Below are 27638 nucleotides of genomic sequence, written 5' to 3' on the forward strand. Positions count from 1 at the left end.
GCCGTCCCCGTCCCCGTCCCCGTCGGTGCACCCCCAAAAAGAGTCCGTGCTAGGCTGGGGTTCGGTTTTATTGGTGCCGAGGAAGTGTCGGGCGCGGCCCGCCCGGGCTCCCGCGCCGCCGCTGCCTCCTCACCGGCGCTGGTTCAGCCCCGTCAGGTTCCGGATCTGTGGGGCAGAGGGAGAAGGGGGTTAAGTACCGGTGCCCCGGGAGAAGCCGCGCTCCCCGGGACACGGAAGCCTATCGCCCAGCCCTGGAGGTTTCAGCGCTGCCGGGCAGCAAGTCTGGCTCGGGAAGAGAGAGCGGAGGTGAGGAGGGGAGGCCCGTGTGCTCGGGAGCCGGCGGGGAAAGGCAGCATCTGTGGTCAGAGGACGGCGGGGAATTCAAAAGGGGTGGAGAAATCGCCCTCGATCCAGCCACAGGCATCCCTCTGACCTGAACTTGCTCTCTAGGTCAGTAAGTTTCAGCTTGGTTTCGTTTCCGTGGCCACACGGACCCCAGCAGTGAATTTAAGCCGTTGAAGCATTCAGGTTGCTTGTCCATTTTGCAGAGACCTAGAGGGCTCAGCACACCCATACAGCAGTTGCACCCTCAGACACGGGAGGCCTGGACTGGTTGCTCCTCATAGTTAATGTACTGGAATGATTTTGCCCTAAAACCCAGCTGGCTGCAACCCGTAGCCCTCCCCCCCGCCCCCCCGAAGCAGCCTAGTTCCTCTTGATCTGCTGCAGGGACAGGCTAACCATCCGGTAACAGCAGACATCTCGGACCCAAGCTGCAGGGACGCAGTCTGCAGGAGAGCGTCGTGTTGATGCACAAGAACACCAACAGAGCGTGGGGATTTCTCTGGTGGAGGATCCTTTTGGCACACACAGGTGTGAAAGCAGAGAGAGGCTGAGAAACACTAAAGATATGAAACAATTCCACCGTAACTGCAGGGGGAAGGAGGTGGGAGAAATTCTTGAGAACTGCTTCATATAGTAAAAATTATTTCTAATTTATGTTCCAGCCTATTTGTACTGGTACAAGGAAAATATATTTCTGATAACAAGGAAATCACTTTGCTGCTAAATGAAATGGGAGTTGCCCAAAAATAGATTCAGAGGGAGGCCCTGAAGCCCTTCAAAAATCATTCCTGGGTACACAAACGTTTGTTTCATATCCTAGAGGAAGCGCAGCTCCCTCTGCACAGACACAAAGCAGTCCAGGATGCTACCAAGAAGGGAATGAATTCTTGGAAGGACACTGCAGTCGACTAAAATGGCTTGAGGAAGTCACCCTGCTCTGGCTCAGGGACATGTGCCACCTCCTGTGTGTCCACGGGGACACTGAGCTGCTGTCAAGATCTCCAGCGCAGGGAGAGAATCCAGCACAGAGGAAGAGATCTCGTGACAAGTGATGGAGAACAGTATTTACTCTGATCACCTGTCCCTCATCCCTAAAGCTCACCCTGCAGCTTCAGACTTATTTTTTTCTGCTCTATTATGAGTTCTTTCACCACAACACAGTGAACTAACCTCAAACTACCCAGAAAATCATCCTTACAGGTAGTTCAGTTATGAAAGACAATTCTTTTTCATGCTGCCCTCTACATTTGGGAGGAAAAACATCCTGACATTCAGCATGGAAGGGAGCAAAAACAATCCTGCCCTTACAGCCTCACTGGTTTCAGCATTACTTACAGTGATTGCAGCGCCCATCAGGCCCTGGACAACTGCTTCTCCAGTTGACTGTACCTAGGAGACACAAGGAGAACATGGCCTTTGACCTTCTGCAGTTAGACTTGTGGCTGCCCAACACAAACTGTATTTGAAAGGTGCCCACAGAAGCCAAGCACTGCAGACAAACGATAGCCAGAGATAAGAAACATGGAAGAGATTTCCTGGGAATATAGGTCTCCTAACCATCGGGCCGGTCTGACAAAGAGGGCGCCTACAGTCATTTTACTAGAAAACACAGAAGCATTTACTGATGTTTGATGGAATCACCCGTGGTCTCTCAGCAGGCACGTGGTCTGCATGACTGAAGTGCCAGGTCTCTCTGCATGTATATTTGGGGAGCAGGGGGACACTGCGTGTATTCCTCGCCTGTAATGTTACCTGATTAGCTGTATTGCCCATGTTCATGGCATCAGCTACTCTGTTTTCCAGGAAGCGCCAAGTCTCTTCAAAGTCAGGGGATGAATCCTGCATCATCACCAGTTCAGTGGTGTTGTAGATGCCAGTGAGCACAGCCCGACGAGTGTACCAGTTAAACTGCAAGGGCATGAAATGAGAGAGAAAGGTGTGACCTGAATGCAGCTCAAGAATGCAGCTCATAAAAGCAGACTGGAGAACGGCGAAGGGAAACAGCATAACGGCTGGACATTCCTCCTCACTTAAACTGTGTAACTGGGCTCTGTGATGCAGTGGGCCACGAGCTGCTCCCATGGCACCAGACAGAGGTCACAAGTACGGTGTCTAAAAGTGCTGAACAAAATCCCCACCACCTCATCCTTGCTCAGCTAGCCTGCATGCACCGGGCAAGCGTTCATCTTCACTCTACAGACCGCTAGCAGGTGATGCAAAGCTCCAATTCCAGACCTGACTAGATGAGAAACGGCTATATTTCGCGCTGAACTTGAGCTGCAGTTCACACCAGATACAAGCATGAAGAAAGGGAACAAAGAGAGGACAGCACTGTGCAAGACATCACAGAGATACACCTTTCCCAAATCCTCTCACTGAAATACCACTACTGCCTGCTGCATCACTAAATGCCTCAGTGCCTTGCTGGCAGCAGTGCCGTAGGATGCATGACAACAATAGGTCACACAATGCAAAGATGCACAAGGAACTCAAACTCTAGTTTTTCCAGTTGCACTTGAACCACTAGCAGATTAAATATAGAAACATTTTTTAAAATGAGTGCTCATTTGCTGCTATTACCTAGAAAAAATACCGGTTGTTCCATTCATGATTACAAAGCAATAGAAAATGAAAACACAGGCCTTGGTTTTGAAAACAACAGTGGGATCAAAAGCTCGACTGTCTGCACCATGACCTGCAAGCTTTGACAAGGGGAGAAACATGAGGGATGTTGCCACTTGCAGCTGGATCTCCCAGGTGCCTGAGATCAAACTCTTTCTGTTGATTCTCCTCCTGCTCCGAGAAAACCACCTGAAGGGTTCTCTGAGGCATGCGCACACTCTACCGAGCTCTTGGCATTGTGAAGAGGGCTCCACTGTGAGTTTGGAAAAAGGGAGCAGGCTCAGCATCACAGCTTCCCACGAAAACTCTTGTAATTGCTCAGAAGGTGCAAACAAAAGACAAACTTGAGAACCTCTCCTAATCCCTGTGGTGGTGAGGAGACCTCAGGAACAGCATAGTGCAGACACTGACTCTGACATGTCGATTTGACTTCCATAACCCATAAGGGACTTGCAGTGCCTGATGCAATCGCAGCCTTTCAGTTCTCTTCTGGTTTATTCCTTTAATTTTTCTGTCATCTTATTTATTTTTCACTGCAGTAGCTTCTCTTTTATACACAAATAAAAGCAGCTTATTAAAGTAATTTGTTAAAATGGTTCATTCAGCTTTTCTCATCTCTCCCTACATCTATAAGAATTAAAGTAATTTATTAATGGATTTAATTAAGGTTATAATTTTTCCTGCCAGAAAGATGAAAGCTTTAATAAGCTACTGGTATTTTTAGGTAGGTGCTTTAAAGGTTTTCAAATCAAATCTGTAAATGCTACTGCTGATGGAAGAGACAGCTGCTTTGACAGAGACATGCTGCTCTTTCACTGAATACTAGATCAACTTAGTCTCAAAATCTCAACAATTTTGTCTGTCTCTTCAAAAACAAACCCAAAAGAGCACTTAAAAGAGTCTAGGAAAGTAGGTCCTTTTAATTTGCACTAATTCCATTGGCACTAATTTGCATTTAGTCCCACTGGCTCCTAAGTCTCTTTGGAAATTAGACTGTAGCTTGTAGGACCGTTGGGTGCTTCTGAAAATGTCTTCTTCACTCCACAAACAGGTCGCTTCAAGAGAGATGTGGCACGATGCCTGCTTCAACCCATCATTTTGCTGAAGTGCCGAGGGGTAGAACCAGAACCAGCCAGTCTGCAAAGCACAAAGACTTACGTCTGTGGACTGGTCTCCAGCATAGTGCCATATATCATCGATCATGCTGGTGAGGAGGTTGAGGCTGGAGGGGATGTTATGCGGGAGCAACAGGATGCTCAGAGCCTGCAAAGGAAACACACAGATAAACGAGGGAGTCGAAGAGAGAAGGACCAACGTACTAAAGCAGACCAACAATGCTCTGCTCTCTCTTCCCTCTTGCTGTTGACTTGCCCCCAGCTCCCAGTCATGAGTCCTCCCAGCTCTTTTCAGCTAACACCGGTCTTTCCAAGTGGCAGGATTTGTGGGGGATGTACAGTGCAGCCGCCGTGCTCAGGCCTCAGCCTGTGCTGGAGCCCAAAGCTCCCCGCTCAGCACTAACGCCACGGTGCGTGCTCTCCTGAGCTGCCTCCCCAGGCACGGAAACACAGCACAGGCTGAGCTGACTCACACTTCTGCTGTGCCCCTACGGGCAGGGAGTCAAATCTCTCATTTTTCTGACTTTGAACTCAAAGCAGCTACCGAGGGCAGAACAGCCAGCCATAATGGCTGGACTGGGATCCTGCAGCCCTTGAACGTAATAATGCAACACCAGGAGAGTCACAAACCACCCACGTCCTTCACAAGACAAGTTATGTTAATCTGGAACAAGCCCATGAATCCTGTCTTCCCTCTCTGCAAGGAGCACTGGATTCAGCTGCTCAGAGGCCAGCAGTGATTCTGGGCTTTGCAGCAATCTTTGCAGCCCAAGGTTGGGAACTCTTTGCTCGTTACTGTGGCCACAACTCGGCTCCCTTCCCACCCTGGGAAGAACGGCTCGAGATGGAAATCGGAATTTTGAAGGATGGAGCCCACTCAGTTCAGAGATCTGCCCTCAGGTTGCCAAGCGGTTGTCCTTCACACACTAGGCAGGCGGTTTCTTGCCACAAAGCAGTAGTTCTGCATTTCCAGGCATCAGGCGATAGCAGTGCAGCCAGAATAATGCTGCGAGGAGCTGGATTTGCAGTAACACTGCAAATAGGGCTGAGCAGAGACACAGGTTATCTCCTGAGGATCCCAGATGGGTGGAGGGAAAGGGCAGTGCCTTTCCGGAACTGCAAGAAGTAGTTGTTCTAAGGAAACCTTTAACTGCCTCCTCCCAAGGTCGCTCTCCTCTTGAAGGCTACAAATCATCTGAAACCAGCAAGGGTTTAATTTAAAACTTCGAACCACTCTGGTGGAGAGACTGTCTTGAAGGCCACAGGGTGTTTAAAATAGACACAAAAAAAAAGAGACAATCTTGGTATTCATTTCATACCTGGGGCCATTTCTCAATATAAGGAATCAGCATCCTCAGTCTGGCTTCCACAGCATCTCTCAGGAATTGATCTGTAGGCTTCTTCCTGGATGAGGAAAACAAAATACAAATATGAAGAACACCCAAGTTAAAGTCAATTCTGAACTTGACAGATCGATACCTTGCCTGCTTCAGCAATAGGTATCCAAAGTATTAGGTGTCCTTCATGCCTCTGGTCCAACTCTGTATCTGGGAACGTGGTTTTATTTGGGTAAATTACATTTTGTACTTAAAGTCTCTGTGTGGCAGGTGGCCTTTCTGTCTATCCAGTCCCCAAAGTCTGCCAAGGAAGATGTCTTTTCATACCCAATACTCACTCTGCTTCACCCAACTGCACTAGTTTTTGTTCCTGCTCCAGCCGCTCAGACAGCTTGGTGTTGCACTGAGACACAAAGTGCAGGATCAGTTCACTGCCATCGCTGTGAAACATCCCTGCTGCAGCAACAGAGAGACCCAGGGTCTGTAGGGAAGAAGGGAGAAGCACAGCCCAGGTCACACACTGCTAAGCAGGGTCCAGCCAGGAAAAATGTTGGATTTATTTTGTGAACAAAGTTATATGAATTTAAACAAAGCAACGCTGTATTACAAAGTGCTTCCTGTACATGTTTTCCCCTCTTTAGGATCACTACTCTACATCGTGCCTTAGCTTAACTCTGACAGGGTTATTGTGTAGTAGCTGGGACGCATTCCTGCCCAGTTCCTGACTGGGGTGCATCACCCAAGAGTATGTGGGGGAAGCATGCAGGCCTGGCTGTCTTTGAACTTCAGCTCCATCCAGTTTTCAACTAGTTCTTTGCTTCTCTCCCCACATACCTTGGCTCCCTCTGCAATGGCTTCTGCAGTCCAGCCATGTTCAGGCACAAACTCCAGCGCTGCTGTGAGGATTCGATGCTGCAGCTGCTCCTCGCTCTCATAGTCCTCAGACTCCTGGCCGCCCTGGCCAGTGTAACTATGAGAAGGTATTGTTACAGTGAGGGGAACGTCACCAGCAAACATCAGCAACCTGGACTCTGCCACTCACTCTCTGCCACCACTGCGTGCAGGCATGCTTTGAGATCTGCTTAGTACAAATCTCACCACCTCCTCCTATAAAATCCTTCCCTTTCCAGAAAAAGGATTCTTAATGAACCTTTGCCATGAGAGGAGAAGAGAAAAATATGGGAGGGCTCAAGCTAGGTGCCTATCTGGAGGCCAATCAGCCTCAGATTCCCCTTCTTTAAAAAAACCCCGCTAAACTATAAGCTTTTCCATCAGGGGCTTTATAGTTATATGCATGTGGACAACGTATTGTCCATATTTTGTGTAGTTTTACACAAAAATCCAGAAGTGAAGGCTTGCGGTCTGTGGACCAGAGAGGTTCCCTCTTGAAAGCAAGTCCCATCCTGACTCCACGGCGAACAGTGGAATTTGCACTGTCACAGCAAACCATCTCTCCAGCTGCTGCAGTCTGAGGCTCCATTAAATCAGGATCTCGTTGTTTCAAGTTTAAGGAAAGCAAAGCCTTCCGATCCTGCTGTCGGCAGGGCGGCGCTAGAAGTAGCTAGTGAGTTACCTGGGACGAGGGCCCTGAGGTTCCTGCTCAGGCTGGTGATCGGTTGGATGTGAATCGAACTGTTGCTGAGAGGAAGCTGCAAACGGCTCCTTCTTCTGCTCATCGGAGACTCTCAGCACGGCTGAGGCCTGGAGGGCACACTGTGGTGGGTACAGCTGGCACCTGATCACTGAAAGGGAAACCAAGAGAGTCAGATGTCTCCTTCCAACAAAAGGCAGCACAGAAAATTAAGATGAAGAAGAGAGTTGCTGTAAACAGCTGAAAATAACAGAAATTTGTAGAGACAGTCTCTTTTTAACACTTTCGAGAAGCGCCCCTCAGCCAAGGTCACGCTTGATGAAAATAAAGCAAAAGTGTTTTGTGAGGAAAAGAACTGGGCAGATGGCTCGTATCACAAACATAAAGGAGTTTCCCAATCCTGGACTGGAGACCAGTCACACAAACATGCACTGACTCCCCTGCAACACGCCCTGGGTCCTTTTCAGTCCCCGATGAAGGAGAGGAGTTAGAGGGAGGTGCTGGCCCCTGAGCTTGGGGCGAGAGGCGAGTAATGCTCCACAGAGCAAGCAGTCTTAACAGATACAACATGCTCATCGTGACGTGTGTTTCTCAGATGAGAAGGCAACGCAGCTTTCAATTACAGCTACTCTGTGAGAATTTTCTATGTAACTGCAGAGAGGTTTCAGAGGGTTTTTAATAAGCTTGGGTTGCATGGCCCACACTTAAAAAAAACCCCACCACCAAACACCCTCCTTCAAACCCACTCCCCCTCCGGTTTCCTCACACACCCCACGTGGCAGTTCTAGGGCCAAGGAGGTGCAAGGGGCTGGCCGGGCACCAGCCCTGCTGGGGGGCCTTCTCCTCACACGAGGCCCTGCGCAGCCCCTTTCAGCCAGGCACTGCGCTCCCCAGAGAGACCCTCATGGGCCAGGCTGGGCCTCTCCAGCCTCCCAGACCCCCCGGGGCCCACAGCCACCGGAGTCAAGGCGGGCTCCGACCCGACTTCAGGCCTGGGCCCGGAACAACCCGCAGCCCCGCACCGCCCCCTAGTGGCGCCCCACTTCTGCCCTTCACCTCACCTTCCCCCTCCCCGTCCGGCCCCGCCCCGCCCGCCGCGCGCACGCACGAGCACGGGCACGGGCACGAGCACCGCCCCCCCCCGCAGCCGCGCCCACCCGCCCCCTCACCCGCGCGGCCCCGCCACAGCCGCCAGCCCGCCCGCCACAGGCTGCCCGCCGCCATCTTGGAAGAGGGCAGAGGGCGATGACGTTACGAGGGCGGGACGCGACGGTGATGGCGTCAGACCGGGACGAGGCGTGCTGAGGCGACGCGGGCGCGTCCGGAGGTGAGCGGGGCCGGGGCCGGGGCCGGGGCCGGGGCCTGGGCCTGGGCCTGGGCCTGGGCCTCTCTCTTTCTGTCTCCTTCTGCGTCTCCTTCTCCTCGGTGGCGGGGATAGGCAGCGGCGAGGGGTGCCTCCCGCGTTAGCCGATACCCCCCTTTTTCTCCTTAAAAAGGTTCTTCCTGGGCCTGCTGTGAGGCGGCGGCCAGGGAATTCCTGTGTGAAATTCCTTCCTGTATCTGTTTCTTCGTCCCTGTGACCCGTCCCCGGCTCGGTGTTTGAGGCGTATGCTGCCCTTTCCACACGAGGGGACGTGTTTGAAACCTTCACCTGCTGCAGGGCCAGCGCAGTCCTTACCTGCAGCCGTGGGTCGCGGCCTGGGCCGCTGGAGCCCGCCTGCTCTATGCCCAAGGGACGTGCTCTATGCGGCAGCTTTTTAATCTGTCGGAACTAGAAACCTCCAATATTGTTTAAAGCCCCTTCCTTGCCCTGTTTTGGGTAGTCGCATTCCTCAAGGGCCGTTAAGATGTGTGTGAAATGAAGATAAGGCCCCCTCCCCACCCCCAGGCCGGTGTCTGCCCCGGGTCCAGCCCTTGGGCCTCCTCCCTGGCATGGCACAAAGCAGCCTGATCCTAGCCGGCGGGAATCCTCCTCCTGTAATAGAGGAGAGCACCCGATTGTCGTCTTCATGGAGCCCTGGCCAGCCAAGCGCTCAGGTCGTTAAGCAAGTATAGCTCATTGTAGTCTAGGTCTGGAAATACTTAAGAAGGCAGCTGGTATGCAAAACCTTTCATTTAAAATATATTCTATCTACTACCAGAAAAAATCAGAGGGGAAAAATACCCTCCCCGTTGTCCCATCAAGAACGTGACTGCGTGCTTTGATGGTAATTCCTAGCCTTTACGCTGACTGAAGGCAGGCGTAATGTCATGTCTTTGAGGGCTACAATAGCTTCCTACTTTCTTTAGATTGCATCTCAAGGGATTGATGCAGGCTGGTGTTGCTGTTGATGTATTTTGGACTCCGATCTTGAAAGGGCACAGCCTGCTATTCTGAGAGGAATGTGTGACTCTATGTATTTTTTTCTCCATGTTACTCTGACAGCTTGCATATCTTTTGAAGTTTTCAGCCTTCTTCCTGGGAAAGGTGCCTTTTTAATGAGATTAATATGTGTGTTTAGTGGTGTTACTATCTGTTGTAGTCGCTTAGCTTCTGTTGCATATGCATGCAAGGCCAACTGTGAGGACTGTAACCCATAGCATACATCCACGATCTTCCACTCCTTAGCTGGTTGGCAGCATGAGCTGCACTAACACAAATTCCTACCAGAGTAGCTCTGATGAGGTGCAGGACTGTCCTATTCTGAACTTGGTTGCAGTTTCGGGGAGAGAGGAGTTCATGGCACTTGGGGACAGTGGAACAGGGGGTCAAAATCCACTCCACCCTTGACTGCAGGCAACTGAGTTGAATCTGGTGCAGCATACCTGTAAGCTATGCTTTTATGACAACGTGGTGGCAATAAGGCATTATCCAGCATGTAACGTAGTGATTTCTGGTAAAGACCTTGCAACAGGCTCTCCTGAAGCAAATGTGTGGCTTGCAGCTAACTTGAGATACACTAGGCAACTGGAGTGCTCGCTGGTTGTGGTGGGTTGACCCTGGCTGGATGCCAGGTGCCCACCAAAGTGGCTCTATGGCTCCCCTCCTCAGCTGGGCAGGGGAGAGAAAAATAGAACAACAGGCTTGTGGGTCAAGATAAGGACAGGGAGAGATCACTCAGCAATTACCATCATGGGATAAACAAGACTCAACTTGTGGGGAAAACTGTAATTTATTACCAATCAGAGAAGAGTAATGAGAAATAAAACCAAATCTTAAAACACCTCCTTTCTTCCTGGGCTTAACTTTATCCCAGTTTCTCTACCTCCTCCTCCCAAATGGTGCAGGTGGACGGGGAGTGGGGGTTGTGGTCAGTTCATCACATGTTTCTGCTGCTCCTTCCTCCTCAGGGGGAGGACTCCTCACACACTTCCCCTGCTCCAGTGTGGGGTCCCCTCTCACAGGAGACAGTCCACCGTGACTTCTCCAGCGTGAGTCCTTCCCACGGGTTCAGTTCTTCATGAACTGCTCCAGCGTGGGTCTCTTCCGTGGGGTGCAGTCCTTCAGGAACCGACTGCTCCAGCGTGGGTCACCTGTGGGGCCACAGGTCCTGCCAGGAGCCTGCTCCAGCGTGGGCTTTCCATGGGGTCACAGCCCCCTTCGGGCATCCACCTGCTCTGGCATGGTGTCCTCCACGGGCTGCAGGTGGATATCTGCTCCACCATGGACCCCCCTGGACTGCAGGGGGACAGCCTGCCTCACCATGGTCTTCACCACAGGCCGCAGGGGAATCACTGCTCTGGCACCTGGCGCACCTCCTCCGCCTCCTTCACTGACCTTGGTGTCTACAGGATGTTTCTCACATATTCTCACTCCTCTCTCACTGCAATTACTGCTGCCCAATAACTTCTTCCTTTCTTAAACACGTTATCACAGAGGCGCTACCACTGTGGCTGACTGGCTCGGCCTTGGCCAGCGGCAGATCCATCTTAGAGCTGGCTGACACTGGCTCTATCGGACATAGGGGAAGCTTCTAGCAGCCTCTCACAGAAGCCATCCCTGTAACCCTCCCACTACCAAAACCTCGCCACACAAACCCATTACACCGGTGCTCTCTGTTCTCAGTGGTTATGTTGAATTAGAAAGAAAATTGAGTTTGCATTGAATGAGTAGAGTGGAAGAGGCTGGGTAATTTGTTTCAGTAGCCGGTGCTGCTACGAGTACAAGTGCTGGTGTGCTACTGTTCCAACACCTCTATAGTGCAGATTTTCTTTGGACTCTGTCAGGAATACAGTCTTTTATAAAATATTAGTGCAGACAGGTTTCCTAAAACTGTCACTTCACTGCACGTTCTGGCCCCCTCCTCCCTCCATCTAATTGTCCACCCAGAACCACCAATGGTAAGAGTAGAAAGAGCCTCAATCCGGAATGCTGGGAATGCAGAAAGTTACTAGGTTTTGGCTTTTTTTCTTCTCATGTGAAGCAAACTCCACTAGGTCTTGTCCTGAGTAGGAGAGACAGATTGGGGTTTAATGTCAAATAGTTGTCACTAGTCTGGAAATCCAGAAATCCTGTGTACATCTCTATTCAAATCTTTAAGTAAAGCAAGTAAGTTTTTTGTTGGTTTGTTTGGGGTTTTTTTAAGCATGGTTGCAGTCTCCCTGCAGAACTGGTCTCTGAACTGGGGAGAAACTGAATTATGCCCTTAAGTGTAGCTGTTTCTCAATGTCTTGTTAACGCTCAGCTTGTGGGAACTCTGTGCTGTCTGTCTCCAGAAAATAATTACCATTTATTAAGACAAGTCAGTGCTCTGTGATTGAGTCGCAGACCTCAGAGGTTCATGCTGCGCTTGGCACTTACCCTTCCTCTCTGTCTTCCCCCTCTCTCTGCCGCTGCCAGGTTTGCTGCTGCTGCAGAAATGGGGGAGTACGGAATCGCGCCAGGCCAGCGCGTGGCCATCATCTGGGACAGCTCCACGCCAGTTGAAGCCCTGAAGGATTTGGTGGATAAAATTCAGGCACTGGTGGGAGCCGATAATCGTGTCTCTGTGGAAAACGTTAACCAGCTGTCTCAGTGTAAGAATGAGCTTAATTTTTCACTGTTTCATTTAAAGGGAGGGGGTGCTTCTGTGGCATGATCTGGCATCTTCCCTGGTCGTAGGTCAGCATTCGGAACAACTATAGCACCTACTGCTGACTCTGGCTGTACAGCAAAGAATGGGATCTACCCTGGCGTACTCCCTGTGATGGGTGTCCTTCGTCAGTTATTGCTGTTGTGCACAAGCATGGGAGATGAGGAGGGAGGTGGAACAGATGTATTAAGCAAAGCTTTGTGTGTATATGTGTAAAGTTGTACCATCGTCCTCTTTTCTTTCTTTTCAGCGGCTCACAGGCAGTCCAGTTTTGATGTGATCCTCTCTGGTGTGGTGCCAGGCAGCACAGCGCAGCACAGTGTGGAGGTGCTGGCAGAAATAGCTCGGATACTTAAGCCGGGGGGCCGTGTGCTCCTGAAAGAACCGGTGGTTACAGAATCAGGTAAGAGAATCTGCATCAGCCTTGCTTTCATGGCAGCACAGCAATTCTTGTGAGGGTTAGGCTGAAATGGAAAGGACGGGAACCCTGACCGACTTTCAGTGATTTTCATTCTTCTGACACACTGACCTCGATAGCAAAATTTTTATCCTGTATTTCAGCTGGTAGCTGTCAGAGAGGTTTGCACTCACTCTCCTTCTACCAAAAGTTGTTCCTAAACTACATTGAAAAGCTCAGTGGACACTGGTCTTCTCCTGGGGCATGTAACATTAAATAGTTGCAGATGTTATGTTTCTGAGGAGCTTCTTGAGTAATTTTAAAAACAGGTGACAAATGGTGAGAGAAGCTGTCTCAGAAGCCAGCTGAGAAATAGTTATCCAGAGTGTTTGGACTAAGTTTTAAGAGTAAGGCCAGAGCAACTGCCATGGGACAGCTGGAGGAGCACAGAGGGAGGTGAACACAAACAAGATTGCTTCTCTGTCTTATACTTGACCTGCATTCAAACCTTGCTGGTACAGGGAGCTGGTTCAAGATGGGAGTGGGAGGTGAAACACCACCTGATAAGAACAGATGCATCTGTGCTGATGGTGTTTCTGTTGGCACAACCAACAGTGCTGAAAATGGTGGCGTAAGGGGCAGCAGAAACACCTTCTTACGATTGGGAAGATTTGCCAATGCTTTGAAGCTGGCAGTGTCTCTGGGGTGCAAGTGGTACCTTGGAGCCGGGGGGGGGGGAACACTTCTGGGACAGAACAGAGAGCATTCAAAGTCTGGAGCAGATGAGGTTTCTTTTTTCCAAAGTCATGTCTGACAGGCTGGAATTTGGTGGACTTGGAATAAAGTGCAAGTGGGACTAGTGAGAGAGGGTGAATGGATTCTGTTCAGCACAATCCTGTGCCCAAGAGAAGCCTGTAATGAGGTTTTGATTAAACAGTGATTATAATGGCTTTTGCCCACGAGAACAAGGCTCTTGAATGTTATGTTCCTGAATGTAACGTTCATTTAGGAGTCCATGTTTTGGAAACTTCATGAGCCATTCACTTTAATATGTGAAAATGTTTTGGGGGATTTTGTTGTTTGGGTTTTGGGGTGGCGGGTTTTTTTCCTTTTTTTGCTGGGTGTTAATTGGGTTGAGGAAGATTTGGCTTATATACAACAGATCTGGAGCTAGAATGGCTCCAGGATATTATTTTAATGAATAAGCTGCTTAAGCTTTTTCTGGTTTGTTCCTGCTGTCAACAAGAAAGGGCCCAATTTTAAAGCAGAGGTTTGGCTTGAGTACTTCCTTCTAAAGCCCTTGCTCTTCCAGGTTTCTCAGTGACCTGTATTCTTGTTCTTCCCTCCTCCTACTTCCTGGTTTCATGTCTTCCAGGAGACAACAGCAGAATCAAGACAGCAGCCAAACTCCCCACAGCTCTGACTCTCTCTGGGCTGGTGGAAGTGAAGGAGGTACGTATGTGCTAACTGCTTCCAGAAACTCCTTCAGGCAGTTACCTTGAAATGTAGATGGTGATTCCGTGGGACTTGCTGGGTGACGAGGTGTTTAGCTGCTCTGGTTTACTGTAAATGTGTATGGGCACTGCCTGCCCCAAAGTTCAGTTACTGCAAAAGCGGTGGTTTTCTTTAGGATTGAAAATACTGGTTGTCTGTGTTCACTGGAATGCTGGGCTGTGTGCTGAAGTAAGGGCTTCTGCAGGAGGTTAACCAAAAATCTTACCTTGCAGCTGCAAAAGGAAGCATTGACCCCGGAGGAGGCCCAGTCAGTCCGAGAGCATTTGGGTTACCAAGGCAATGACCTCCTCATTGTTCAGATAGAAGGCAGGAAGCCCGATTTTGAAGTGGGATCTTCCAGTCAGCTCAAACTTTCCTTTGCCAAGAAACCTGGTCCTTCAGGTAAGGAGTGGTGTGTGGTCAGTGTCTGGATTGCCTGCCTTTGGGGTGACAAGCATCCCTTGGAACAGGGAGACAACTCTGGGGTAGGGAGCACTGCAGTAAAAACCTGTGAAGTGGGGCTTTCCAGAGTTGTTTGGACTCTGTATGTTGGGAGTAGATGGGGCAAAGGCTGGAGTAACTACTATTTCTTCCTTTGTTTTGGCTCCAGGAAAACCCGCTGTGGACCCAGCCACTGCCAAGCTGTGGACACTCTCTGCCAATGATATGGATGACGAAGACATGGTATCTGGTCTTATTTGTGAGGCTTTGCTGTTGTTCCTTCTCTCTCCTCTTCTTTCCTACTCTAGTTTCAGTTTCAGTCCTGCATCTTGGGAAGCTTTAAAACTTAAGAGGTAGAAAAACATCCCCAGGGCAAAATATCTCATCTACTGTTGTGGTCTTGAGAGCCCAGAGGTGTGATGAGGGCAGAGAGGAGACATGGATAAGAGGGCACAACTGCGGTACTTCAATGCTAGTGCTACAGACAGCACCAGTTCTTTGAACATAACAGCAGCATCATTTCCTACTGACAAATCAGTTCCCTGCATGTTGTCTTCCATCGTATGTTTTCAGGATCTTCTGGACTCTGATGAGCTGTTGGATTCGGAGGATTTGAAAAAGCCAGATCCGTCATCCCTCAGAGCTCCATCCTGCAAAGAAATGGGGAAAAAGAAAGCCTGCAAGAACTGGTCAGTGCTGGGATTAATGTGTCAGTGAACCTTTTAACTGGGACGTTAAATGCTTATAGTTGGATGGATTTTAAAAAGATTGTAGAGACTTTGCTGTTCTTCAGAGCATAATTCTCTTGGTTCATGTCCTTTCTCGTCTCAACTATTTGAATGTAAATCCAAGGACAGGGAGAATTGACTAGCCACACCGAAACCGCGACAAATTACTGCACCAGTATGATCAACAGTCTTTTGAACGTGGAGACACGGTTTGTGCAGCCTTGGCTAAAACCCTGGTTTCTCAGATTTCAAGGAGAAACAGTACACGTCGCAAGTGCTGTAGCATCATTTCCCACACAGCGTAAACTTGAGGAGCGCGTTTCAACACTTGTTATACAAACCATGGTGTCGAAGAACAAAGTGAAGAGCTTGAAAGTCCTGGAGTCAGCTGTGTCATGTGACAGAGTGAGGGTTGTTGCGTGTGTGTGTGTAGGGCTGGAACAAGTGTTCGTGACTTGCAACCTTTAAGCAGAAAGATGCAGGTGACCTCTTTCTTTTTCTACAGCACATGTGGCCTGGCTGAAGAGCTGGAACAGGAGAAGAAGAGCTCACAGCCTAAATCTGCCTGTGGAAATGTAAATAGTCATTTTTTTGTTTTATACTGTGGTTTGCAGTACTTGATTTGTGTCTTAAGAGCTGCATTCTCTAGTGACTGCTCCCTAAGCTGGCTTGGTGCTTCCCGACACTGTGCAGCTTCTACAGAGCTTCAGCCTGTTGCCCTGTGCCCACACGCTCTGTACCAGTGTATGCTGTCTGTTCCTGCAAGAGCGGCACTTGCACTGGAGTCAGAGTGAACAGTGAACCCTTACCTCCCTGCTTATGTGCTAGCCAGTGATCTGCTCCACGATCACCTTGGGAGAGCCCATGGGGACCCTTGGTGGTTAGGGGCCTGTCCAAGCCGAGCTTGCAGCTGTGCCAGGGTGGTAACTCACTTCTTCCACGTGAGCGCAGCGCCCTGCCGAGCTCTGCTGGCTGCGCTGACCAGACGTGTGTTGAGAAGGGGGTAAAAGGGAAGCAGCTTCTGTGCTGATACATGCTGAGGTGCATGTCATCTCTTAAGCTGGAAAAAACATGTTGCAGTGGGAGAGAAAGTTGCCCCTGAATACAAGATTATCCTGCTTTTCTTTCTCTTGCCAGTGCTACCTGGGGGATGCATTCCGCTGTGCCAGCTGCCCGTACCTGGGGATGCCCGCCTTCAAGCCTGGGGACAAGATTCTCCTGAAAGAGAACCAGCTGCATGATGCCTAACAAAGACATCTCTGTGTGTCCTGTGAAGGACTCCTCTGCTTTTCCATCAGTCTGAGGTTCTTCCTGCAGTCCTCCTCATGCTCTCAAACTCACACTCTCTGGACAATACTCCTTGTGGGGAGGGCACTGGGTGCTGACACTGGTTGTTGACATGCTGTGAGCTCATCACTTAGGCTACCTGATAATTGGTGACACGTATGTATTAGGCTTCTTGTTACACCTTGTTTTAGCTGCTTGACTTGATACTGGGACGCTGGCCATCACAGCATATCCCACCAGCAGGGGGAAGTAGAATCAAGTGTCAGGTTGACATCGTGTTTGCCTTGATTTTCCCTGATGAATCAGCAGCTCTGGCTCAGCTTTCAAGGTGACGCTGGGCTCCTGCTCTCTTTGAAACGTGAACCCGCGGCTCCTTACCGTGTGCAGGTGGCTCAGCATCTCCTGTTGCAGGTCAGGAGCAGTCAGTGCACTTAACACTATGTTCTCTTAGCAGCCTATGTGAACTCCTTGGTAAAGTCTGGCAGGCGTGATGAATTTCCAAGTGTTTTGGGAGCTTGCCCATGATAGCCCCTGCTCCCACCTATTTTCATCAAAATGACAAAGACTCAGTCCCACTGAGAAAACTCCTGCCCTTAAGGCAGGGAGCAGATTAAACAACATCTGTCTTGTCCTCCCACACCTTTCTGTCCAATGTGAACTGATAACACAAGGGCAACCTGAGACCATCGCCTCTCTTGGTGGTTATCAAGTGAGTTACCTGCAGTGTCCAATAAGTAAGAACATAGCAATAACTTAATTTCTAGATGATCTGTGGTCACCATCTGCTCCTGCTCCGCAAGATACTGATGACTCTTTATTTGTGTAATTACTGCTAGTGAAGCATCCATGCAGGTGTGGGATGAGGGGGTTGTTCATGTTCTGTGCCAGGCTTGCTTCTCACCCCGGGAGCAAGAAGAGGAAAACCCAAAGCCAGTGTCTCGGCGGGGATTGCTTTGTTTGGAGCTCTTGCTCCACAGGATGTGACTGCTTGTTGTTGTGCTACCCGAGTTACACACAAAACTCAGAGGGAGCTGGGATGAAAAGCTGTTCTGTTCTTGAAATAAAAGTGACGAATAGTAAAGCGTTTGTTTTAAGACTGGTATTAGCGGTGTTCTAGGGCCATCTCTCCTTTTGCTCAGCCTCAGTGATTTGTGGAAGCATTTAAATTTTGGGTTGTATCTTGGAGTTCTCCATAAATTTTTCCACTGAAAATATGACTTGAATACCTGATGCCCACTGGAAAGAACAGAACCAAGCTGCCCTAGATTACCTTCTTTTTTTGGTCTAGATTTCAGAAAGAGGCTTTCTTCTGGTGGAGTGAGGAGAAGGTGGCTTGCAGGGAGAGAAGGGAGGGAATCCTTAAGGTGTGCAAAGCACCCCTGGTATGGCCCATGGGGAGTGTGAGACTAACTCATGCTCAGATCTCAAGCGAGGCTGCTGAGAGCAGAAAGTACTAAAAATCACACTGCTCTCTGGCACAGAGCGAGCTGTGTGGCCACATGTGTGCCAGACCGGGGCCTCTGAGCGCCTGCTGCCTTAGGCCAGACCCCTGCAACCTTACTGAATCTGGCCGTTGCCTGTTTTCCATCGTTCCAGCTGCGGCCTTGCTCCTTTGTCTCCTACCATGCGCTTTTTCTTGTGAGATCTTTTACTCTTAGTGCAATGGTTTTGAAGCATCGTTCAGGTGGTTTTATTTCTTTTGGGGGATTGCATCAACTATCACCCTCTGGAAGCATCCCCTCTGCTCCGCTGCCTCATGCAAGGGCAGGGCACTGCGAAGATGAGCATCTGCTCGTCCTCTCCTTGGTGGCTGTAAGTCACATCCCTCTTCCCTCCCTGGCCTGCTGGCAGCCTTATCCTTCCTGTGGTTCCTCCTCCAAAGCAGGGGCTGGGGCAGCCTGGGAGGTCCCACCTGCATCAGGACAGGATTTGGGGCTGTGACATCTAGACAAGAGGGACCAAGGGTGCGGGATTTGGTCCAGGACTGTCACCAAAGGAATTCCCTCACCTCACCTCTTCCTGTTTCCACTTGTGCCACGCAAAGATGACAGACCATGGTTTTCTTTCCAGCTGCAGAAGCACAAAAAGCCATCCAAGGCGATGGAATTGGGTTATAAGCAGGACAAGGGACAGGGAGAGGCCCTGGTGCAGGCATGTGCCTCTCCTACCCAGTTTGCTTTGGTCGGGCTGTTTCCTGTCTCCAGCCACATCCAAGGGTTCTTTTTGCCAGTTTTTCTGCTCCACGGCCTCCTTCCAGCAGCTGCGCCTGCTCAGGATCACCTGGTCCTCATCCCCCCAGCTCTGTGACCCTTGCATGCAGCAACTCCCAGTGCTGTCAGCTTCTCCTCTCAGCACCACTAGAACCAGTGAGTTTCATCTTGGGGACAAAGAAATAGTTTAATTTACAAAAAGGGTGGATTAAAATAATCAGGGAGGCTCTTCCAACCCTCCCCAGTAATAAAACTGAATCAGAGTGAATTGCTCCAGTTTTCTAGGGGGCTGCAAGATGCAGCCCTTTGTGCTGCGGGTCAAGTGCCCAGCCCAGCACTGCATCATGGAGCCGAGCATCCATTCCTCTTGACAGATGAAATCAGCAGCATTTTTTGCCCTTCTCCTGCCTCTCTTAGCATCCTTTGAATGTCCCTTTTTACCCTGGAGCCTGTTCAGGACCCACTCAGCCTTTATGGAGCCGTTCATGGAGAAACATGCCAGTGCATCTACCCCTGCCTCTGTATCACACCCCAGGATGTCCCCTTGCACGGCTTTGACCTGGGGAGGAACCAAAAGCTGGGGAGTTCAGCACTGGCTCCACTTGCACGTCTGCTTTCCTCCCCTTGAATTAGAGCGGCTGCTTTTCCTTCTGTTGGGAAAAGCATGGCCATGTTGGTGGCCTTCAGAGGCCTGAAGGTCCACAGGCCAGGAAGCTTTCCTCTGTGTGTTTGCAGCTTGCTTTACGTGCGCTACTTTGCTCTTAAGTAAACACGATGCCTGCTGGTAACCTTCTTTGCCAGAGAAACTGGGTCTCCTAATTGAGAAGGAGATGGTCTGCGAGACAGGGAGGGACGTCTGCAGAGCAGGGAATAAACCTCTCCTTATGCCTGGCCCAGACATCTCTGAGAGCTTCAGAGGTGTTAAAGTCCAATGAATGTGCCATCAGAAACACAATCACCCAACGAATTAACTGCTCTTTTTCCTAAGCCTGAACCTTTTTCCTCCCCCAGTGTCTTCCCTTTCTTCCAACTCTTCTGGTCTCTCCTCTCCTTCTCTTTCTACGCTCCACTTCCTTCCACCTCTCTCTGTTGCTTCTTCTTTCTCTAATTCTCTTGTTTTCTCTCTTCTCTTTGCCGTCCTCTCTCCTTCTCTCTTTCATGCCATCCAAGTATACTATGGTCCTCCGCACTGCCACCCTCGCCCATCCCTATCCTTTCCCATTCCTCCTCTTCTGCTCCTTGGCTTGTTTTTTCTTTTTCCCTTTGCTTTTTCTGGATTTTCTCACTGTGACCTCGGTCACATCCTTGTTATTTCCCACGTGGATTTCTGCCGCTCTTCCAGCGGGCAGGGAGCAGGGTGCAGGCCAGGCCTCTCCTGTGTGCTCTGGCATGGCTGCAGCTTTGCTCAAGATCTTGTGTTCTGCTGAGCCCTTTCTGTGGGAGGTTCAGCTGAGGACCATGTAGGAACTGGGCGGGCAGTGACCGCAGCACTGAGGGCTTGTCCACTAGCGCCCAAAAGTACCATCACGGTGAGCATGAAGCTTGGGGACCACATCAGGCAGCAGCTCCTCAGGAGCTGCAGAGACATCCCTGGCTGCACTCCCTGGTACACCTCTTTTCCAGAGGTTGAAGGGCTCCTCCGTGCTCTCCCCAGGTGCCTGCTGCTACAATTCTTCCCTAAAAAAAAAAAAAAAAAAAACAAACTGGGAGAAGCAGCACTTTTACTTCTGATTCTCCTCCTGAGTCAGGCTTCCTCTGTGCAGTGAGCAGATCTTGTGTGGCAGCGAGGACACTCTCCGTGCTCCTGGTATGGAAACCCACCACAGATGTTTCACCCAACTGCCTTGAGTGCAGACAGGGACAATGGGGACCTTGTCCATACAAAGGTGGAGGTGACATGTACATGTCTGGGGGAAGGAGGGCATTGCGTTTATTCCTGCTTTATCTTCACACACTTGCTTAACCTCTTGTGATAGCATCTTTCTGAGAACTGAAATTTGGAGGCTCAGCTCTGCCTGTAGCAGCTTCATATTTTTAAAAATAGCCAACAGACAAAGACACTGCCCCCACCCTTCCTGCCTGCGCTTGCAAAAGCCCCCAAGATCTTGAGAGATAGTCTCAGGCAGTTCCTTAATCAACCCTGGCTGCATTTCTTCACCTCTTGCTCACTCATGTAACTGCTCCAAGGCTATTTCACAGCTTCTTTCCTGGTTCCTCTTTAAAAACCCTATCCCAGATCTGATCCCCACTAATCTTAGGCATAAGGGAGGATGCAAAAGCAGCGCTACAAATGTCTCAGCTTTCTGCACCTCATTGGTTAATGACTCTTTCTTGGTGAAGCAATAGGGCAACCTTTTACTTTTCCTTCCTCTTCTTTTTGAGGCAGTTAAGCAAATGCAGAGCTTTTCACAGCGGTTGTTGGTCTTAGCTCTTTTGTACCTTAGCTTTCTGATTTTGCCTCCGCAGTTTAGTGATCACGTCATTCTGTTCATGTCCTTTGTTGTTTTCCCTTTCCTCGTGGCCTTCCTTTGTAAACAGTGGGATGCTGAAGAACTGCTCTGCAGCTGTATTTGCCCCCCTGAAGCTTTCCCTTTTGCTTCTGCAGAGGATAACTGGCTGCCAAGGCTTTAAATACAAGTCTCAGGTGTCCTGCTCCTGTTCTTGGAGTCAGGAGCAGTCCCTCTTAGTTGAAGTCAGCTTTTTTTTAAACCCTTTCCTTCTTAGAATAACAACACTGGTCATTTCATGCTATAGGAACGTGAGAAGGGCTGTGCTAGGCCAGCCCAAAGGCCACCCAGCCTGGCTATATACAATCACAGAATCATTTAGGTTGGAAAAGACCTTTAAGATCATCAAGTCCAATTATTAACCTAACACTGCCAAGTCCACCACTAAACCATGTCCCGAAGTGCCGTGGGATGGTGACTCCACCACTTCCCTGGGCAGCCTGTACCGATGCTTGACAACCCTTTCGGTGAATAAATTTTTCCTAATGTCCAATCTAAACCTCCCCTGGTGCAACTTGAAGCCGTTTCCTCTTGTCCTATTGCTTGTTACTTGGGACAAGAGACCACCCCCCACCTCACTACAACCTCCTTTCAGGTAGTTGCAGAGAGTGATCAGGTCTCCCCTCGGCCTCCTCTTCTCCGGGCTAACCACCACCAGTTCCCTCAGCTGCTCCTCACAGCGCTTGTTGTCCAGACCCCTCACCAGCTTTGTTGCCCTCCTCTGGACGTGCTCCAGCATGTCAGTGTCCTTCTTGTAGTGAGGGGCCCAAAACTGCACACAGCATTCCAGGTGCGGCCTCACCAGTGCTGAGTACAGGGGCACGATCACTTCCCTACTCCTGCTGGCCACGCCATTCCTGATACAGGCCAGGATGCTGTTTGCCTTCTTGGCCACCTGGGCTGCCAGCTGATGTTCAGCCAGCTGTCAACCAAAAGGTGGCCAGCAGTCCCCTGCTGATCCCTTGCTGGACATCCGCCCTGCCCCAGCTCCATGTCAGGAGGGTGCAGGAAGGCTGCCCTTGCATCCCACCCAAGTACAAGCAATGGGTCTCCTCGCCATGAGGGTAGGGTGGGAGCTGTGGCTGAGCGGTGCCTGCTCTAAGCCAAATCTCACGCACCTCCAGGCACGTAGGTTGGAAACAGATCCCAAGGACCAATGGGCAATGAGAGATTCTGGAGATCTTCCATGTTGCTTCCTTTCTGCAGCCAGGAGACCCGGCACATCTCCTTCAAACCCCAGTTCCTCCTCTAGCTCCTTCAGGAGCTGCTGCTGAGGTTTTGGCTGCATTTCATACCTGCTCATTTAACTTAGGCCTTCCCTTTCCAAGCTGGGGCACCCCTAGGGATCCTCCTCCATGGTTGCAAGTATCCAGGAGGTGGCTGTCGAGGATGTTTTGGTGAAGCCTGGTTCTGCTCTGCACCGCTGGGCAGCATCCCCCAGCAACCTTGAGGAGCCTCCCTGGTTCAACACTTTGACCCTCTTTTGCCCTTTTTCCAGTGGTTGCTCCCCCAAGTATTTGGGATTTTTTTTTTTCCCAATTTTTCCCTTTCTGGAGCCCTCGCCTGTGTCTTCCTGGCCACGTGTGACCTGTGCTCTGCCCCCAGGACACTGGGAGCTCCACCACTTCTCCCATGGGTAGCTGCTCTGAAACTGGACTGAGTGGAGAAACCAGAAAGTCTCCAGGGCTTGGTGACCATTCTTGCCAGACTTCAGCTGGGTCTCCATCAGCAGTACAGAACTGGAAACACTGAGGACAAAGACATCACCTTTTATTTCTTTTTTCCTTTTTATTATTTTTTTTCCCCGCAAATTACAGGAAAGCTCTACATTTACAATGACACTCATCCAGTCCTGGTAGGAAGCAGGTCCACATAGATCACTGCATCAGCACCCACGTTGCACCTCTGTGAAGTAAATAATGCCTTTCCATCCTTGATCCTTGTGTTTCGAGTGAATGAACCAGAGCAAGGTCAACCCACGTTGACAGCATGTGCCTGCTCTGGAGAAAATTCAGAAAATTGCTCCAGAACATTTCCAACACCGAGAGGACCTACTCGTGGCCACCCCGCCAAGCATGTCCAGCACCAAGGGAACACCAAGTGCTTCCTGGACTATGGTGACCATGCAGTGACCATTGCTGAAACACAGAGCAAGTTGCTAGAGGAGCCTGTCGGTGACCGGAGACCATGAAATGAGTTGCTGAGGCTTGGCAATGCTTGGGGCTGTGGGAAGGCAAGGCGAAAACCATCTGGAAGAGCCTTGTCCTCACCATGAGAGACAGCTTCTTCCAGGGGAACATAAAGCACAGTGGTGCGGCCATTTGGGGTTAAATAGGTGGCTTTAGTTGCTAAGATTGCACTTCTGTACGAGTTAATGCCTAGTTTTCAGGGATGATGACCCTGACAGGCATACAACAAGCTGCTCATCCCTCCCTTCTCCCTCATTTGCCCTCTCCCTTGGAGGAGACATCCACCCCTGTGTTGGCAGCACTGGCATCCCTGCTGCTCTGCTTTTGTTGTGATGGTTTGATCTCAGTGTAAACAATGTCAGAGGAGGTGGGTTTTGTCCCATTCTTTTCAAACTTCAGGTTGGCATAGGTCAGGTCCTCGGTCCCTGTCACCGGGGCTGCCTGCAGGGGAGAAAGCAATGAGTAGAGCCCTGGCTTTCCCTTCTGCATCTCCCCTGCTAGTATTTTTCCACTGGCACAACTATTTTCCACTGCCCAAGTATTATTCAACTTGCTCAGAGGTGCCACCTATCTGCAAGTTTGTAAGCCCCTATTTAATAGGAATTAATAAGTGTTTAGGACCACATTTTCAGAAATCAAAGCCGATTTTACTCTGAAATCCTTTAAATGGGTATTCAACAGCCAGTGCCTTTTTTTACAGGGTGTGGGAAACGATATGTGCAAAGCCCTCCCTGGCTTACCATGCTGAGCTGATTCCCCTCCACCATTTGCCTGCTTGTGAGCTTTCCTGAAAAAGGAAACATAGTTTAAACAGTAGTTAAAATAACGATAATGATTGTTATTTTAAATGAAAAAAACATCTGCATTGGTCCTGCTTTTGTTGCAGGGGAGGATGGAGCTCTGTGGTGGCTGGCTCTAAAGATGGCCAAGGAGCAGGAGGGGTTGGCAAGGATTTAAAATCCCTTGGAGGGGCTGGAGAAGAGCTCCAAGCTGGACACCTCTGGAAATGTGGTGATGTGCAGAATCAGACCTGTTACACTTGTACCCTGGCTTGTGCCATGATCGGGCTCTCACCAGCAACTGGCCAGAGGGAAGGGAGGGGGTGAACCTTCTCCCCACCTCAGGACAGCTTGTCCAGGAGGACAGACTCGTGCAGGGAACACCGAGTGAGCAGAAGCAGTAGGATATAGAAGATGGACATCTCCCACGCCTGGGCTTGTCCAGACCAGCAGGTGAGAAGGAGATACCTACTGGCTTCCACAGGAGATGGAGCCTTGGTGTGGGCTCAGCCTTACCTTTTCTGTTCCGTCTGCACTGCCACAAGAGAACGCCAATTATTGGCATGTAAAGCAGCGTCCCAACCGCTAAGCCGAAGGTGGCACACAGGAGGCAGTGGAGACCTGCACACATAACCATCAGAGGCACCTGTGAGCCGCCATCCCGAGCCGGGACGCATGCTGCCATTGCCTCTCTGCCGGGGGGGGGTGTTGTTCTTTTCCAAACTTGGGCTTACAGACCCCGAACCACCCACAGCCCTCACAGCACCAGGGTGCCGACAAAATTGTGCAGAGAACAGTCTCCAAAAACTCATCTGAACGCATCCCAACTCAGCCAGGGGAGTGGTTGGAGAATCAGAGCTCCTTCCCAGCATCACAGACTCTGATCTGCTGGTGCCTACCCCAGTTTGCCAGTGGCTTCCATCCACTCACAGGAAAACACGAGGATATTAATGCTCCTCCTCCTCCTTGAGGACCCCTCCTGGCCCCCGTCCTTGCAGCCACAGTTCTGTGGGGACTCACCTGGCCAGGTGTCCTTGGTGCCACTGGTCTGAGGTACCCTAGGGCCACAGCCTGGAGGACAGAAACACAAGTGAGTGACTGCCTAGAGGCAGAAAACACCCTGCTCCCTGCTCTGCTTTGGGGTAGGGACCTGGACCCCACAGCCCCGTCTGTCCCATTCCTGCCACCGCAGCTCCAGCCACCTCAGCATTTGACTGATTTGGTGCCGCAGCTGGAGGGTGTGGCACATCCTATTTCAAGGACCCAATGGCCAAGCAGCTCAGTGGTGGGATGCATCTGCCAAAAGGGCTGTGCTGGGTCAGCTCTTCCAGTGCTCCGGGTGCTTTCGGGGGAAATGGCCACAGGGGGAGCATCGGTCGTCAGCATCCTTCTCTGCCCAATCCCACCCCCATGAAAATGGAAGCGGTGCCACTTACTGGGAACTGTCCCTTGCATGCTGTTTCCAGTGACTGTCAAGTTTGTGCTTGTGATGATCACCCCACACTCACAGATTCCTGTGTTGGCTGCATGCCTGCCAGGACTGGTGAGATTGGTACAGTTTTCTCCCAGAGCCATGGTGTTGGTTCGATTCCTCACCTCCAGACCTGCAGGTTTGTACAACTTCACACATACCGTGAGATTCCCTGAGCAAATCTTGAACATGCATTCCATGGTGATGTCTGACTCTTCTGGCTGGCTGACTGTCACTGCAGGAAACAAAACTGTAAGTGAAATATAAGTCATATATATGACCTTGCAGGGGTCACATCCCGCCGGCACGTGTCGCTCATAAAGATGTGGTGAAGTAACTGTCTGTTCCTCCAGCAGCTGATGCTCTTTTCCAAATCCAGCTGCTAAACTTTTGTCAACATTGAATGTTGAAATCTTGCACGTTGATTAGTGCTGCCCAACGCTGTGCAGCACACAAGCATTTCACAGTCTCAAAAAGGATTGAAAATGGGAGGATCAGGGGGAAGACCTCCTCGTGCAACCTAGGCAGAAGGGTCTTCTGGCATCTGAGCAGGACATGCCACCAAGGCCACAGGCTCAGGCTCCACCATTTCATGGAGTGTGAGGTGGGACTGGGGGGCTAGCTGTGGGGAAATGGTCAACCCTAGAGAAGGAAAGAAAACATAATAGACTCCCTGCAGCCTCTCTGGCTTCATCCCATTCCCTTATGCTCACTCTGGAGTACTTCAGAATCGCTCCTGAACCTCTGTGCTGAAGTCACTTCACACCCTCTCAACAGAGTCCTCCCCCTCTTCCCTCTCTCCTCTTCCTTCCTCAGTCCTCTCTCTGCTGCTGTGGGTGTTTGTGGGCTTGTGTCTCTTACCACACTTGATCTTGGACGTGATCCTTGTGTTCTCCACCCTGCATGTGGACGCTCCTGTATATGCTTTGTTCACACAGGTGAAGATGAGCTGGGCAGAACCTTTTTTCAGCTCCACACCACCTTCACTCTGCTTTTCTCCATTGTTTTGGGTGCTATTAAACCCCTTCATCTCCCCAGCAGTGCTGCTCAAGTCTGTCTGGAGCAGACATTGCAAGACGAGATCTAACTGTACCAGCACATCGATATTGCCGGGAATCTGGTGAGTGACTCCTGCTGAAAAAAAAAAAAATAACCAAATAAACCAACCTGAGGGTTGGATTTGTGTTAAGGAATACCTCCATCCTCCATGTGAAGCTAACCTCCTTCTGTTTCCTTCCCCATCTCAACTGTTTTCTCTCTCTGCTGCCAAAGGCAGTGCTTGTTCAAAGCCCCAAAGCCTGAAATTGGGTCCCCGTGGGCAAAGCCTGCAGCCTGGGCACCAGCAATTGCAGGGGGGGACCCCTCTGCAAGGCACATGGTGAAGTGCTGGTGCAGAAAAGGGGCTTAAATGCTGCAAGAGAAGAGGAAAAATCAGCAGCAGCCACATCCCAAACCTCCTGCAGGTGTGTGCAAAGACAGAACTGTTTAAAGCAGAGGCGAGGGCCTGGAGAGACTCACCAGCAGGCAGCCAAGTAAGAAGCAGCAGGGGCAGAAAGCCACCAGCCAGACAGACCTCCATGCCGTCTTCCCAACAGCCTTGCAGAGACAATGCTGGACACCCGTTGGGATTGGCTGGGATGTTCCCGTCTCTCCCAGCAGTGCAGGGGTCACTGCTCAGCCAGGGCAAGCTGCAGACTGTCGGGAGCTCACCTCCTTGCCGGTCGGCCAGGCAGTTCCCTCTGCGCTCGTAGGCTTCCCCTCTCTTTCCTTTCTCTTGCTTCAGCCTGATTTTTATCTCCTGTCTTCGCTGTTCAATTCCTCTTGCGGTTTCATGCCAGCCACATACCCTTGGCCTGAGACAGACACAAATAACGCAGCTGGGCACCGCTGACGGCCATTTCCCAGTATTTCAGGTCGCAGCCCAGTAGCTCCCTGCCGTGGGCTGGACAAGTTCAGGGGAAAGGTCTTCCCCAGTTTCCTACAGCGCCGCCTCCCTGCACCACCCAAGTCCTTTTTGTTTTACACCAGGGAACAGAGCCCCTGGAGAAAGTGACACTGCCGTCATGGCGAAGTG

General features: G+C 50.5%; 3 protein-coding genes across 4 annotated transcripts; 1 reads left to right on the top strand and 2 right to left on the bottom strand.

Moving 5' to 3' along the window:
• Positions 1 to 109: 109 nt before the first annotated feature.
• Positions 110 to 8234, bottom strand: COQ9 (coenzyme Q9). The gene is made up of 9 exons (XM_086468808.1): positions 8180 to 8234; positions 6993 to 7161; positions 6254 to 6389; positions 5758 to 5900; positions 5402 to 5486; positions 4126 to 4230; positions 2098 to 2253; positions 1681 to 1734; positions 110 to 165 (listed from the first exon to the last, which is right to left on the bottom strand). The coding sequence occupies exons 1-9, from the start codon at positions 8232 to 8234 to the stop codon at positions 130 to 132; spliced, it is 939 nt and encodes a 312-aa protein (XP_086324934.1). The 3' UTR covers positions 110 to 129.
• Positions 8235 to 8307: 73 nt separating this feature from the next.
• Positions 8308 to 17489, top strand: CIAPIN1 (cytokine induced apoptosis inhibitor 1). The gene is made up of 9 exons (XM_086469129.1): positions 8308 to 8337; positions 11830 to 12005; positions 12312 to 12464; positions 13834 to 13910; positions 14186 to 14354; positions 14563 to 14636; positions 14967 to 15082; positions 15627 to 15696; positions 16259 to 17489. Exons 2-9 carry the CDS (start codon positions 11849 to 11851, stop codon positions 16367 to 16369), a joined length of 927 nt encoding a protein of 308 aa, XP_086325255.1. The 5' UTR covers positions 8308 to 8337; positions 11830 to 11848; the 3' UTR covers positions 16370 to 17489.
• Positions 17490 to 22915: 5426 nt separating this feature from the next.
• LOC147414977 (uncharacterized) lies at positions 22916 to 27509 on the bottom strand. Of its 2 annotated transcripts, none has more exons than XM_086469358.1 (7): positions 27083 to 27509; positions 26426 to 26698; positions 25530 to 25799; positions 25114 to 25164; positions 24610 to 24714; positions 24055 to 24101; positions 22916 to 23755 (listed from the first exon to the last, which is right to left on the bottom strand). In XM_086469358.1, exons 1-7 carry the CDS (start codon positions 27141 to 27143, stop codon positions 23567 to 23569), a joined length of 996 nt encoding a protein of 331 aa, XP_086325484.1. In that variant the 5' UTR covers positions 27144 to 27509; the 3' UTR covers positions 22916 to 23566. The 2 variants fall into 2 exon arrangements, with proteins under 2 accessions (XP_086325484.1, XP_086325483.1); XM_086469357.1 differs by having other exon boundaries at positions 25530 to 25814.
• Positions 27510 to 27638: the final 129 nt, after the last annotated feature.

This window comes from Leptosomus discolor, chromosome 8, assembly GCF_034619465.1.
Source record: "Leptosomus discolor isolate bLepDis1 chromosome 8, bLepDis1.hap2, whole genome shotgun sequence".
NCBI lineage: Eukaryota > Metazoa > Chordata > Aves > Leptosomiformes > Leptosomidae > Leptosomus > Leptosomus discolor.